The 15,118-nt window shown below is 44.6% G+C and overlaps 1 protein-coding gene across 1 annotated transcript in view; it reads right to left on the reverse strand.

Annotated features, from left to right (window-relative positions):
* Window positions 1-15,118, reverse strand: part of NOL10 (nucleolar protein 10) — a 110,701-nt gene that overhangs the window by 71,571 nt on the left and 24,012 nt on the right. Inside the window, 2 exon segments of the mRNA XM_089672043.1 lie at window positions 4,276-4,342; window positions 4,562-4,711. Coding sequence (XP_089528169.1) covers window positions 4,276-4,342; window positions 4,562-4,711 — 217 coding nt within the window.

A 15,118-nucleotide genomic window follows, 5' to 3' on the forward strand; every position in this document is an offset into this window, starting at 1 on the left:
CCCCTGATTGTACAGGGAATGAGCAGTGTCACCATCCTGCCCCGATCTTCTGATTTGTCTCGAGAATGAGCAGTGTCACCTCCCTGCCCAAACTCCTGATTGTACAGGGAATGAGCAATCAGGAGTTGGGGCAGGGAGGTGACACTGCTCATTCCCTGTACAATCAGGGGGTTGGGGCAGTGAGGTGACACTGCTCATTCTCGAGACAAATAAGAAGATCGGGGCAGGATGGTGACACTGCTCATTCCCTGTACAATCAGGGGTTTTGGCAGGGAAGTGACACTGCTCATTCTTGGGACAAATCAGCAGATCGGGGCAGGGAGGTGACACTGCTCATTCTCTGTGCAATCAGGGGGTTGGGACAGTGAGGTGACACTGCTCATTCTCTGTGCAATCAGGGGGTTGGGACAGTGAGGTGACACTGCTCATTCTCGGGACAATCAGGGGTTGGGCCAGTGAGGCGACACTGCTCGTTCTCTGTGCAATCAGGGGTTGGGGCAGTGAGGTGATACTGCTCATTCTCGGGACAATCAGGGGTTTGAAGCAGTGAGGTGACACTGCTCATTCTCTGTGCAATCAGGGGGTTGGGGCAGTGAGGTGACGCTGCTCATTCTCTGGACAATCAGGGTTGGGCCAGTGAGGTGACGATGCTCATTCCCTGTGCAATCAGGGGGTTGGGGCATTGAGGTGACACTGCTCATTCTCTGTGCAATCGAGGGGGTTGAGGCATTGAGGTGACACTGCTCATTCTCTGTGCAATCAGGGGGTTGGAGCAGTGAGGTGACGCTGCTCATTCTCGGGGCAATCAGGGGGTTGGGGCAGTGAGGTGACGCTGCTCATTCTCGGGGCAATCAGGGGGTTGGAGCAGTGAGGTGGCGCTGCTCGTTCTCTGTGCAATCAGGGGGTTGGAGCAGTGAGGTGGCGCTGCTCGTTCTCTGTGCAATCAGGGGGTTGGGGCAGTGAGGTGACACTGCTCGTTCTCTGTGCAATCAGGGGGTTGGAGCAGTGAGGTGGCGCTGCTCGTTCTCTGTGCAATCAGGGGGTTGGAGCAGTGAGGTGACACTGCTCGTTCTCTGTGCAATCAGGGGGTTGGAGCAGTGAGGTGACACTGCTCGTTCTCTGTGCAATCAGGGGGTTGGAGCAGTGAGGTGACGCTGCTCATTCTCGGGGCAATCAGGGGGTTGGAGCAGTGAGGTGACACTTCTTGTTCTCTGTGCAATCAGGGGTTGGGGCAGTGAGGTGACACTGCTCATTCCCTGTACAATCAGGGGGTTGGGGCAGTTAGGTGACACTGCTCGTTCTCTGTGCAATCAGGGGGTTGGAGCAATGAGGTGGCGCTGCTCGTTCTCTGTGCAATCAGGGGGTTGGGGCAGTGAGGTGACGCTGCTCGTTCTCTGTGCAATCAGGGGGTTGGAGCAGTGAGGTGGCGCTGCTCGTTCTCTGTGCAATCAGGGGGTTGGAGCAGTGAGGTGACACTGCTCGTTCTCTGTGCAATCAGGGGGTTGGAGCAGCGAGGTGACACTGCTCGTTCTCTGTGCAATCAGGGGGTTGGAGCAGTGAGGTGACGCTGCTCATTCTCGGGGCAATCAGGGGGTTGGAGCAGTGAGGTGACACTTCTTGTTCTCTGTGCAATCAGGGGTTGGGGCAGTGAGGTGACACTGCTCATTCCCTGTACAATCAGGGGGTTGGGGCAGTTAGGTGACACTGCTCGTTCTCTGTGCAATCAGGGGGTTGGAGCTGTGAGGTGGCGCTGCTCGTTATCTGTGCAATCAGGGGGTTGGAGCAGTGAGGTGAAGCTGCTCATTCTCGGGGCAATCAGGGGGTTGGAGCAGTGAGGTGACACTTCTTGTTCTCTGTGCAATCAGGGGTTGGGGCAGTGAGGTGACACTGCTCATTCCCTGTACAATCAGGGGGTTGGGGCGGTGTGGTGACACTGCTCATTCTCTGTCTAACCAGGAGATTGAGGCAGTGGAGGTGACAACTGTATTCCTGATCTGTGACAAAAACCACAGAGCTACACTTCTGGTTATGCAGAGGTAGTAGTTGAATATAATTAGGAATATTTTGGCTGGTGAACATTTCACTGATCTATTTCGACTGCAGATTTACCAGTTTGGCTGTAGCTCAGATGTAACCCTTTTGAGGAAAGAGGATCAATATTCAAGCTAGATTTTTAAAGTGGCTTTTTTGTCTACTTGCACACACTCAATGCACTCTAGTCTGAAGTGAACAGCTATATATCTTATATATAAAAAACAACAAATAAAACGAAATAGGAAATATCTGTAAGCAATCAACCACCTTGCCTAATGTCTATGGTGAGATTGAGGTTGTCCATAAAATGATTTCACAATCCTCAGTTTCCCAGATGTAATCCTCAAGTTACATGCAGACAAAGGGCTGACATGCTCTAACACATGTGAATCTGTTCCAGTATTAAAAAAAAAAAAAAAAAAAAAAAAAAATCTTCCCAGCAAGTCCCACAATCCCATACAAGACAAAATAAATAAAGAGGCACAAAATGATCATCATTGCTCGGGAAACTCAGCCTTGCATATTTCATAGTTTAAGCCAAACTCCCACTTTTGTGTACTTTTGGATACTTTTGGATGGTGGGGATGGGTTGGAATATGGGGTCAGTTTTTACATGCAGTCTGTTGTCATTGTGCAGATTTAGATTCACTTGTTTTCTGGACAGGTAGCAATTTTAAATCTAGCCAATAGGGAAATGCTAAGTAATTAAAGGGATACTACAGCTAAAATCAATTTAACCTTAATGCATTCCTTGCATTAAGGTAACAAAAACGTTTTCTATTTCTCTGCTCCCCCTTCTTTGTGAGAAGGGGAAGAGAGGGGAGAATAGATCCAATGCTGTGCACAGCTGCATCTATTCTTCCCTCTCTTCCTCTTCACACAGCACTGAGTAGCAACAGGATCCATTAGCTCCTAATGCTGTCAATCAAATGCAGTGAGGAAGAAGTGGTGGGGGGGCGGGACTAAGTCCTGCAATGTAAGTCTATGGAGGGCAGCTCCACAGACACACAGCTCAGGAGCGCATAGGCACTGTGTGCCTCCATATCAAGTGGCTTGCTATTGGGACAAATGAAGAGGAGGAGCCAGGGCCTGCTCTGTGCAATACCACTATACAGAGTAGGTGAGTATGTTTGTTATTTTAATAACACTAAGTAAAATGGGAGAAGGCAATGCTGGTTACACAGGGACCAAAATATGGTCAGTTCAACTGGGACCAGTGTGTGGTCATCCTTGCTCAACTTATGTTGAAGGGACTTGCTGGAAAAACGTTTGTTGAACAGCGGCTGCAGCCACTGATTGGTATATTCTGACATAGGTGGGTGGGTGTCGCTGTAAGAATACAATGTCCTGGCAGGGGAAGTTTCCTCCATCCACATAACCTGGCGGAATGCAAAAAAATTAATTGTCTATATCTAGCTTTAGAATTTTAGATTGTTAGTCTGTATCTTCCTGTCCCAGTGTCAAGCTACAATCATTCCTTGTGTTCCTACCATAGGGACAAGAGGTAAATGGATATCTTCCCACTTTGGTCATGGGCTACAATACTTGTCAATAAGCATGACTGAGTCTTACAGTTTATAAATAAACTGTATGCTGGCAGAGGAAAAAAAGTTATTCTTTATTGAGGGAATAGCTGTGGCATAGGATTGTATACGGACAACAGATTTAAAGAATAAGTTCACCTTTGGGAACACGTTACATGCTCCATCAGTTTTTAGGGTGGAACATGTAACATGTTCCCATAGCCACAGCTACCGCCCGCGACCCTCCCTCCCTCCCTCTAACAGATAGCACGGGGAGAAGTCTCCCCGTCCTAGCTGTCAAATTTGAAAACAACGCATCATTCATTGATGGACTTCTATGAATGAACGACCTTCAAGTTCAAACAGCATTAGCGGCTATCTGCCTGTAGTTTTCAGTGAACTACCATAGTGCAGTGGTAATTCATTGAAGCTTCCTGTCAGAATCCTGTACGGCAAACAGATATACTGGACATGTCTGCAAGAGACCTGCATGGCATCAGCAAGCTACTGATTGCTGGTGCAATGCTTTCCAGGTTCCTGTGAACAAAAATAATAAATGCACATTTTTTTTACCTGCAAAAAAATGTACAGTTATTATTTTTGTCTAAAAGGTGAACTTATCCTTTAATGAAAAATATGCAGCCTGAAGAGAGGGAGGACAGTCAGTAAAAGGGAGCCATAGACACCCACAATTTAATACGACTTATGAAACACTTACCTGAATTAGGATATAGGCACACATCATTCACGTCAGCCTCTGGTTCAATAGATGTAAAGATTTTGCCCTATGTGAAGGGAAGTTTGAACATCAGTCAGAAAAACTTTTTAAACTGAACCATGTGGCATGGAGAGTAATGAAAGGTTCATGCAGCAAAATGTACAGACAGCAAATTCTGGCTTCAGAATGTGGTGTTTTTAGACTGGATTTACAGAAAGAACCACAAATATTACATATTAAAAGGATGCTGCATTAAAGCACACATTATCTTTACACATGGACTTACATTATCTTTATTCCACATCTTGATGATTCGGGAGTCCGCTGTTATGACCAGCTCTAGAGAATTGTGAAACTGGATGGACTTGATGGGCAGCCCATACTGGTGATCTTTCACAATCAGGGGGCGACTGGAGCGGAGATCATAGAGCAACACCTGGACACAAGCAGGTAAAGATTGAAATCACAAATATAGATTGTGTAAAGCTGACCATCCACTTGTAGATTTTTCTCACAACATCCTGCAAGTTTAAATGCAAAAAATCTAACAGATTCCTCCATCCATACTACATAGTATGAATGGCGAAATCCCCAGCTGTGGTTATTGTATTTTGTTAGCTGGCCCTGTCAGATGTAAAAACAGAGCGATTGTTTGGCCAACGATTTTCTGCCCAATTCCTTCTATTTTTCATTCGAGGCATTTCAGGTGGGAGGTAGCCAGCACTGCCACCCATTGAGCACATTTTGGCCACTTCATTAGAAACTGGTTGGAATTCGCACCAAGTATGGCCAACCCAAGTCATTATTCCCTTGTTTTGGGCATCATGTTTGAAGAACTCTAGGACAACAACACAGGACAGGATTGAACATAAAAAGCAGGATTTCAAGAAGAAAAAGAAAGTTCTGTAATATGTAACCTAAAAAGCTATTTATCTGTGTCTGCTTTCTTGGTTTTAAATGCATGAAGAATGATCTGATCTGTTGTTCAAACTATGCCACAATTGTGAGATGAGCAGTCAAAAGCAGAGAGCCTTAGAATCTTATACTGAAGATCTACAGCTACTGGGCTAGAGGAGTGCCAAAGCACAAGAAGTGCAATGTTAATATTCAGAAGTAATTGAAGACATTAGGTCAATGTTTCAGGGTATCTTCAGGCACAAAAAACATTTCTGTGTTCCCTACAAGATAGAAAATCTTCAGTTTCGAGTTGAAGTTCACTTTGAAGAAAAGAATGGATCTTCCTTCTTTTCTCAACCCCTGCTGGAAATGAGTTTGGAAACATTAAAGCAGGTGCAACTGAAGGTCACAGCGCTAAAAAAAAGAAAGCACAATGGACTCAAGCTCGGAACACACCTGCAGATTTCTCTTATTCAGCCCAAATCAATTGATTCCACCTTCCACAATAAACAGCGTGGATAAAAGCATCTCCCTTGCCAGCTATTGTAATCAGCAGCCGATGGGACTCGTGGCTGCTGAACACCCAAACACTGACTGTATCTGAATGGATGCAGTCAACGTTTGGCTAACAATTTTCCACCAAGCTCCTTTGACAAACGTTGATGGAAAAATCATGTTTTGTAGAGACAGGTAATGCCGACAGGACCATCCATCCAGTACTTGAAGCTCCGCTAATTCAGCAAGAATCAGACAAAATCCTGGCAGTGTATAGGGAGCTTTATTCAGTAAAAGCATACATAAAGTAGTGGTAATGAACAAAGGGCTGTAATCCAAAGCAACCAAATTCAATTTGATGGACTAATACAAAACTCTGTGCTACTAAAATAATTACACCGGGGGGCGCATGCGCGGCCGGCTCTCGGATGGACGCGCTATGAGCACCGCTCCGTCCACACGCCAGTGAAAACCCAACACACCCCGGCCCCGAGGGATACAACTGTCAGATTCTGACAGCCAGTGTACAAGCCTCTCTAACAATGCCTCGCAGCCGCAAAACTCCTGGACAGCCAGGGAAATTAACCAGTTTCTTCCCTACTGTCACAGCAGGGATCCAAGATGGCGCCGGCTGCAGCATTGAAAGACACAGCAGCCATGAGGGGGACAACACATCCCAGCAAGCAGATGCCAAGCTGCGATATCCACTGTACCCTGGTGAGTTATCTCCTCCTCTGTCCACCACTACAAGCAGCCCAGCCAAATCTAGACCCCATATGGACTCTGACAACATATCTACCTGCCAAACCCTCATTCATCCATCACCTCACCTCAGCAGTGACCCACCAGTGATAGAATGGTTCCCCGCATCTGACCAACTAATCACCGAAATATGCATGAAAAACATGCTACTATCGCTGAGACAAACACTACACAGCGACTTAACGTCATCATTAGCCCAGATTACAACCGTGGTTCAACAACAAGAACACAGATTGTGCCATGTTGAAACAAGAATGGGAAAGATAATTATAGCACATAACGCCCTAATTGACGCACATGCTGACCATACATTTGACATCGAACAAATAAATTTGAACCTAGCAGATCTAGAGGATCGTTCAAGACGCAATAACATCAAATTCAGAGGTATTTCTGAAAATATCACCAACGATGCACTACTACCATATATCCATCAATATATGAAACATCTCATCCCAGCTCTCTTAGATATGGAGCTCGCCATAGATTGCGCTCACAGAATACCCAAACCCTCATTCCTATCAGCATCAATCCCTAGAGATGTTCTGGCTCGCATCCACTTTTACCACATAAAAGAAAAGAGAATGTCGGCAGCCAGAAACCCCCCTCCACTCCCGCCATCACATGCAAATATCACATTATTTGCAGCCCTATCAAAGGCCACACTCCCACACTCCTTAACCGTAAAAAGATGATCACCATCACCAAAGCCTTACGAAACCAAGGAATAGGCTGTCAATGGGGTTTGCCCACAAAACTAACCGTCAAACATCACGGTAGAATATACACAATTAAAAACCTAGAAGCGGGCATTGACCTACTGAAGACATGGAACATAATACCCGTGGATCCCCAACAATCCACCTCTACCAATATGCAACAAATGGAGGCAGAATGACTCTGACTTTGTACACCTTTAATCCACTTCCAATAATTCACCTCGGATGCTATATCCCACCCTACTAATTTCTGGCGATCGGCCCTCTATAGAAATTTTCACGTTACAAGAAATTGTTTGGCATGACCTCCTTTACGGTCAATGCTCGTTTAAACCCCCCAGTATTGAAGTAGCACACCAAGCTACTCATGTCACTTTTTTTTTTTGCATTTTACGCAAGTTTTTTTTATCCCCTTTCACCTCCTTCACTTGCTTCTCCTCCTGTTCCACCAGTCGACCAATTGTACCACATGTTCAACTGAAACCTACAAAAAAAACATGGAATACATCCCGACTCATCGATCGAGCCAATATCACACTACCAGGTCTACGGAATACTCCCTCTCACGACCATATCCGCCCAACTTCTATCAACATCTCAAATAACAACTCAACTACTCCACTAACCAAACCAAAGATTTACACTATGATTAACATAACATCTCTCATTGTTCGTGGCTTAAACTCCCCCTTTAAGAGATCGATGCTCCAAAAGGAAACTCGGACATTTCAGGCTGCCATACTCTTCCTACAGGAAACACTTCTCAACAACCAAGACCCCCAAACTACAGCTACATCGATTCTCCCACGTCTATATGGCCACTAACTCCAAAAAAAAAAAAAATGGTGTTATTACAGCTATAAAAGACTCTACACAGTTCAACCACATATCAGAAATAGCTGACCCTCAAGGGTGCTATCATATTTTAATCTGCAAAATCAACGATATCCCTTATACTTTAGTAAATGTTTACGGTCCTAACAACAACCAGTTGCAATTCTACCACAAACTCCACACCATCATTTCGTCTCAAAAACAAGGCAGGCTTCTCATTGGCGGAGACTTCAATGTCATCGGCAACCCACTTCTAGACTCTTCTTCCAACAAAAGATCTCCCAAACAGAATTTCAACCGTTTCCTACATGACCACGACCTTTATGACATTTGGAGATGCCAGCACAGTACTGAAAGAGACTACACCTACTACTCCCCTTCTCATTTATCTTACTCCAGAATCGACTTTTTTATTACGGACAAATGGACTCTACAACACGTGCGGTCATCCAAAATCGGTACCATAACCTGGTCAGACCACGCTCCAATCAACATAATCTTAGAAGACAATCAACGCTCTACAATCCCTCCCATCTGGAGACTGAATTCTGCGATTCGGAAGAACTCAGATAACCAAAAATACCTGTTAGAAGCCCACAACCTATTCTTTGAATTTAATGCTACACCTGATATCTCTATAACCACATTGTGGCCCGCTTACAAAGCATACATGAGAGGTATCCTCATACAACTAAATTCCCGAACCACTAAACAAAGATCCCAACAAATTGACCAACTTCTAACATCCATAAAACTAAAAGAAGTAATCAACAAAAAAAAACCTAAGTACCTCCACATCTGCATCCCTAACCTCAGACAGAAACAAACTCTGAACCCTCTTACTCTACAGGTATGACCTCAACCTTCAAAAAAACAAAATCGCAATTTTATTCTCTAGATAACAAAACAAATTCTCTTTTAACAAAAATAATCAAAGACGTCTTAAATCCAAAATCTCTTTAATTCAACAACCAGCTACTCACTCATCGCTCACAAAACCGCAAGACATAGCTAATGCTTTCGCGACCTACTACCAAACCCTATAAAATATCAAAGATGACTCGGACACGACCCAACCAACAACAGTATCTATACAAAACTTCCTAACCACCACTAATCTTCCCCAACTCACTCCATCACAACTCACCTCTATCTCTATCCCGATCCATCCTACAGAAATAGAAAACACTATAAAAACCTTACCTCTTAATAAATCTCCAGGAAACGATGGCTTCACGAACGAATTCTACAAAACATTTGCCCCTAATCTTACACCACATCTAACCGTCCTCTTTAACCATGCCACCTCTACGGGTGAATTCCCCAACAAAATGCTGCAATCCATAATAACAACTATTCCAAAACCCGGCAAAGATCCCCAACTTGTCCAGAATTACAGACCGATCTCAATACTAATCACAGACATAAAACTCTACGCCAAAATAATAGTCCAAAGACTGCTTCCCCACCTTCCTACATTAACCCACCCAGACCAAGTGGGATTTATCCTTGATCGCCAAGCACCAGAAGCAACCAGAAGACTCATATCCCTCCTACACAAATTAGAAACCACCAAACAACCCTCCTTATTCTTATCCCTAGACGCTGAAAAAGCATTCGACCGAATACAATGGCAATTTATGAAACTCACACTTTAAAAATTTGGAATTACAGACTGGATGCTATCGGCAATCCTCTCCCACTACTCCAACCCTTCAGCTAGAGTATTAACAAACGGCACACTCTCACATACTTTCCACATATCCAATGGTACCAGACAAGGCTGCCCCTTATCCCCCATAATCTTTACTTTACTCATCAAACCCTTAGCCTCAAAACTCAGAGATGACCCAACATTCACAGGAATTACCCACCTGAAAAAAGAACACAAAATTATCTTATTTGCAGATGACATCATTCTAATGGTTACCAACCCATACAAATCGCTTCAAACGATTCGTACACATCTTCATAATTACTCGGAAGTATCATACTATAAGCTCAATGAGCCCAAATCCTCTATCCTTAATCTCCATACGCCCACTAAGATCCAGAAAATGCTGATCAAACATTTCCCCTTCTCCTGGGAACACCACAGCATCCCCTACCTGGGAATTAAACTCACCACTACGACTGATCAACTATACGCTGCAAACCACAAACTATTACTTGAATCCATCCCACAGGTACTTAAAAATCTACGCACGTCAACACTATCGAAACTAGGAAGAGTAGCTACCCTCAAAATGTGCATACTACCCAAAATCCTTTACATATTCCGCACACTCCCCATCCCCGTCCCCAATACCTTCTTCTCCAAACTACAAGCAGTACTTGCCAAATTCCTCTGGAACTCAAAAAAAACCCAGATGTGCTAGAAATCTCTTAATACGTCCAACTTCTAGGGGAGGAGCAGGTCTCCCACATTTAAAATCATACTACAATGCCACACTTCTAGACCAACTCTATTTTTGGTGGCACCCAACTAACGAAAAAACATGGACTACCATGGAAACACTCCCGCATCTCCCGCCTACATCACGTATAATGCTGTTCTTGCCACAAGCCCCTCAATCCAAAATTCTACCCAAACATCCATGCATCCAAGCCTCTTTACAAGCCTGGTATGATCTCTTAACATCCAACTCGACAGATACCAAACCAATTCCTACCCTAATTACCACCCTACACTTCATTATCCCCTCTTTAAAACTACTACAAATGGGAAAATCGAGGTATATCTCTTTTACAAGACCTCTATACAAACCACAAACTAGACTCCTTTTCGACTCTTCAGGAAAAATTTCACCTCCCCGAAAACGAAAACTTCACTTACATGAGAATAGCGCACTCCCTACAAAAAAATAAACGTTCCACATCTTTTGAAAATTCCTACTACTGAGCATCAATTCCTTAACAAAACTCAATACCCTAAGAAAGGGATTTCAACCTTCTACACACTCATAACCAACTCATAGTTCGCTCTACAAACTACCTCTCTATCCAACTGGGAGAAACGTCTCCCACAACCAATACAACCGCACACTTGGGAAAGAAGCTTTAACATTACCCACAAAGCATCTAGATGTAGTTCCCATTGGGAATCATATATGAAAATTTTACACCAGTGGTATAGAACACCTGTTAAACTCTCTTTATATTACTCTCAACACTCACCAGCTTGTTGGAGACAATGCGGAGAAACAGGATCAACTTTACATATACTCTGGGCATGTAAATCTCTTAGATCTTACTGGAACAGCGTTTTCCAATTGATTTCAACAATCGCTGAAGCCCCAGTGGCTCCAAACCCGGCTCTCGCACTCCTTCATATAGGAATCGACAAATTCCCTAAAGACTCACGCACCATCATTATCCACTTATTGGCAGCTGCTAAATCCAACATTACTAAATTATGGAAATCTACCAAAACTCCTCCTCTCTCTGCCCTTATAACAGACCTTAACTTCCAATGTGATATGGAAGGAAGATCAGCCCTCAACCATTCTTCCCACCATAAATTCAAATACCAATGGTCTCGATGGCTATAGAACCCTAGTTGCTCCATAAAATATTTTCATAAATGTATAACATAAAAGGCCTTATGCACTAGACTGGTGTCCTTGTCACCCCCCCTGTTCTTTACCCACTTTATATAACATTCCCACCTCTATATGGTTCACACCAAACCGAGCATACCTCTCAGGTAAATACGACTCATGTTTACCCTCCCCAGCCAAATGGTGAGGAATTTATTTCACGCAACAATATTGCTGTACTTAACTGTGAACCATATTAATGTACCTTGTTTTGTTTTACACTAAAATCTTTCAATAAAAAATGTTTGAAATTAAAATAATTACACCATCTAAAATTTTATGCTAAAAGCTGCTATACTAGAGCAAATAAGCACAAAATAAACAGTAGAGCGTGACAATGTAAGAAAACTAAAATGCTTGGTAAGACATTTCTTCCTAGCCACTGATGATGTCTTGGTGATGTCACCACGCTAAGTTTTTGGGAGGTTCATGGCAGTTTAATTACTACTGGACAGAGGAGTTTTATAGTGCACTATTCATAGTGCTTAATGTTTTTACTATAAGTTTTTACCAATGATTTTACTGAAAAAACAATGTTACTCTATTGGGGATTTGCTCTTCTAGCTCAAGCTTCTAATATGGAAGATAAAGGCTGAAGGCTATATTATACCGCAAGAAAATTCCAGTGAAAGCTTCATATTTATCACATATGACCTTTTTGAGGCTCCCTGCTGGGCTGGCTAGTTGCAGTGCATTCAGCCCCTGCAATTTGGCACACCCAGGAGGGACAGGTGCAGCATCCAACCGTACTGCCTGCAGCCTGTTAAAGTCTAGGGCAGGATGCGGCTGGACAGGGCGCAATGCTATACCGAGCAGTACTCCCATTTAGGGCCCTGTGAGTTCAGGGAAAAAATGCCCGGACATCTCTTAATACAGACATAGAGATAAACAAAGGGCCCGCTTATTCCCAGGAGCTGAGGAAGCTTAGGCAAACACGATTTTGAAATAGTACATGATAGCCTTGCACACTTTTCATTTGATAAACACATCAGGAATTAGATCAGTGAGGAGAACAGTGTGTTCTTCTTTCAGCTACTTTAACCAATTTTCTATGGAACTTCTTAAATTTCTGGTGAAATCTGCTCACTGGATGTTCTTTGAGATACCACCACCTCATCTTCACTGTCATTGACTACAGAGTACATTTTGTCATCAACAGAAACTTATGAGACAAGCATAAGAGACTAAAGGAAAGCTCTACATGAGGCTTAATACATGATTAAAGCCAAAAATCTTTTTTTCCAATATCTTGGATACAGTATGAAATGGTGAAAACTCTGACAGGTTTTTTTTTCCACCCCGATATGTGCCCCATTAGGGAGAGCTCTATCTCTATCGGGTGATCATTGGTGAAACCACCCGCTGAAGGTCTGTGTTCATTTCCCAGTCCCTTTATTGTGACCATTGCTGTTATGAAGTGTAAAGTAAATTATTATTTTCGCTACTCCTACTTCATGTTTGTTGATATAGTGAAAATCTGGAGGCTGGTAAAAGCAAGTGAAATTATTAAACCATGCAAAGAAAGGCACTAAATTAGCATAAACATTAAATATATAAATAAAAAGCAATACCAGTATCCACACTCAATAACAGATGAGGGAACATCCAATTAAATGTATCTAAGTGCAGTATTTGTGTATGGATTTTTCATAACAAAACATATCAAATTAAAAACACACATTTTACAGTGTCTTCAATACTGGCACCAGTATATACAGCCTGTGAAATCTGAGTCACCGTACCGCCTCCGTTGGCCAGCATATGCTCCAAGCCTCCATCTCGTGGGCTGGTTGTGACGTCATACAAAACCTTCTACGTACATTTCACCAATATGGCATCTTCAGGAAGTAAACATACTTTTAATTGGATGTTCCCTCATCTGTTATTGAGTGTATCTGAATGACACAACTGAATGAAGGAAACCTGGAGATCCTCTTCATGAGAATAACAACTTTGGGGAACAAAAGCGCTGATTGACCTTCTTGTAACAAAGGGGTCGATGTCCTCTGGTGATCGCATATTCCATATGAACACAAATGGTGAAGAAGTTGGGAGATTGTTACCATATGGCAGGCATCCTCTTAAAGGACCCTTGTCACAGTGTGATGTTGGGATATGCACTATAATGGACTTTGGATACTAGTTGCCATTTATGTATAAATGTAATGTTTATGCCAATTTAGCTCCTATCTTTGCATAGTTTACCATATTTTTCGCTCCATAAGATGCACTTTTTTCCTCAAAAAAAAAAAATGGGGGAAAATGTCTGTGCATCTGTGGAGCGAATATGGAGCTACTGGCCCGGAATTCCCCCTGCCTTGTTATAATGCCGGGCCGGCTGCTCTGCTCTTCTGTGCTCCTCGGTCCTACCTGTTCCTCGTTCCATCGCTGTCCTCACCGTCTTCTCTCCCAGAGCCGGCATCTTTAGTGTGGGCACCCAGCTGTGACAGCTTTCGGCTTCACAGCCGGGTGCCCACTGCTCATGCGCAAGAAGCCCTGAGCTTTGTGAATGGTCCGGCCCTGTCACGTGTCCCAGAAGAGAAGGAGGGAGGGAGGACAGCGCCGCAGATGTGGGAACAGGTGTCTGTCAAATTCGGGTACCCGCTCCCCAAAGGTCCACAGTCTCCGGTCATCCCCTGTACTGTGTCCGCAGTCTCCGGTCATCCCCTGTACTGTGTCCGCAGCCTCCGGTCATCCCCTGTACTGTGTCCGCAGCCTCCGGTCATCCCCTGTACTGTGTCCGCAGCCTCCGGTCATCCCCTGTACTGTGTCCGCAGCCTCCGGTCATCCCCTGTACTGTGTCCGCAGCCTCCGGTCATCCCCTGTACTGTGTCCGCAGCCTCCGGTCATCCCCTGTACTGTGTCCGCAGCCTCCGGTCATCCCCTGTACTGTGTCCGCAGCCTCCGGTCATCCCCTGTACTGTGTCCGCAGCCTCCGGTCATCCCCTGTACTGTGTCCGCAGCCTCCGGTCATCCCCTGTACTGTGTCCGCAGCCTCCGGTCATCCCCTGTACTGTGTCCGCAGCCTCCGGTCATCCCCTGTACTGTGTCCGCAGCCTCCGGTCATCCCCTGTACTGTGTCCGCAGCCTCCGGTCATCCCCTGTACTGTGTCCGCAGCCTCCGGTCATCCCCTGTACTGTGTCCGCAGCCTCCGGTCATCCCCTGTACTGTGTCCGCAGCCTCCGGTCATCCCCTGTACTGTGTCCGCAGCCTCCGGTCATCCCCTGTACTGTGCCCGCAGCCTCCGGTCATCCCCTGTACTGTGTCCGCAGCCTCCGGTCATCCCCTGTACTGTGTCCGCAGCCTCCGGTCATCTCCTGTACTGTGTCCGCAGCCTCCGGTCATCTCCTGTACTGTGTCCGCAGCCTCCGGTCATCTCCTGTACTGTGTACGCAGTCTCCGGTCATTTCCTGTACTATGTCTGCAGTCTCCGGTCATTTCCTGTACTATGTCTGCAGTCTCCGGTCATTTCCTGTACTATGTCTGCAGTCCATTGGTTCAAAATATTTTTTTTCTTGTTTTCCTCCTCTAAAACC

This window comes from Staurois parvus, unplaced genomic scaffold (genome assembly GCF_062004578.1).
Source record: "Staurois parvus isolate SC_StPar_1 unplaced genomic scaffold, SC_StPar_1.0 ptg000118l, whole genome shotgun sequence".
NCBI classification, from domain to species: domain Eukaryota; kingdom Metazoa; phylum Chordata; class Amphibia; order Anura; family Ranidae; genus Staurois; species Staurois parvus.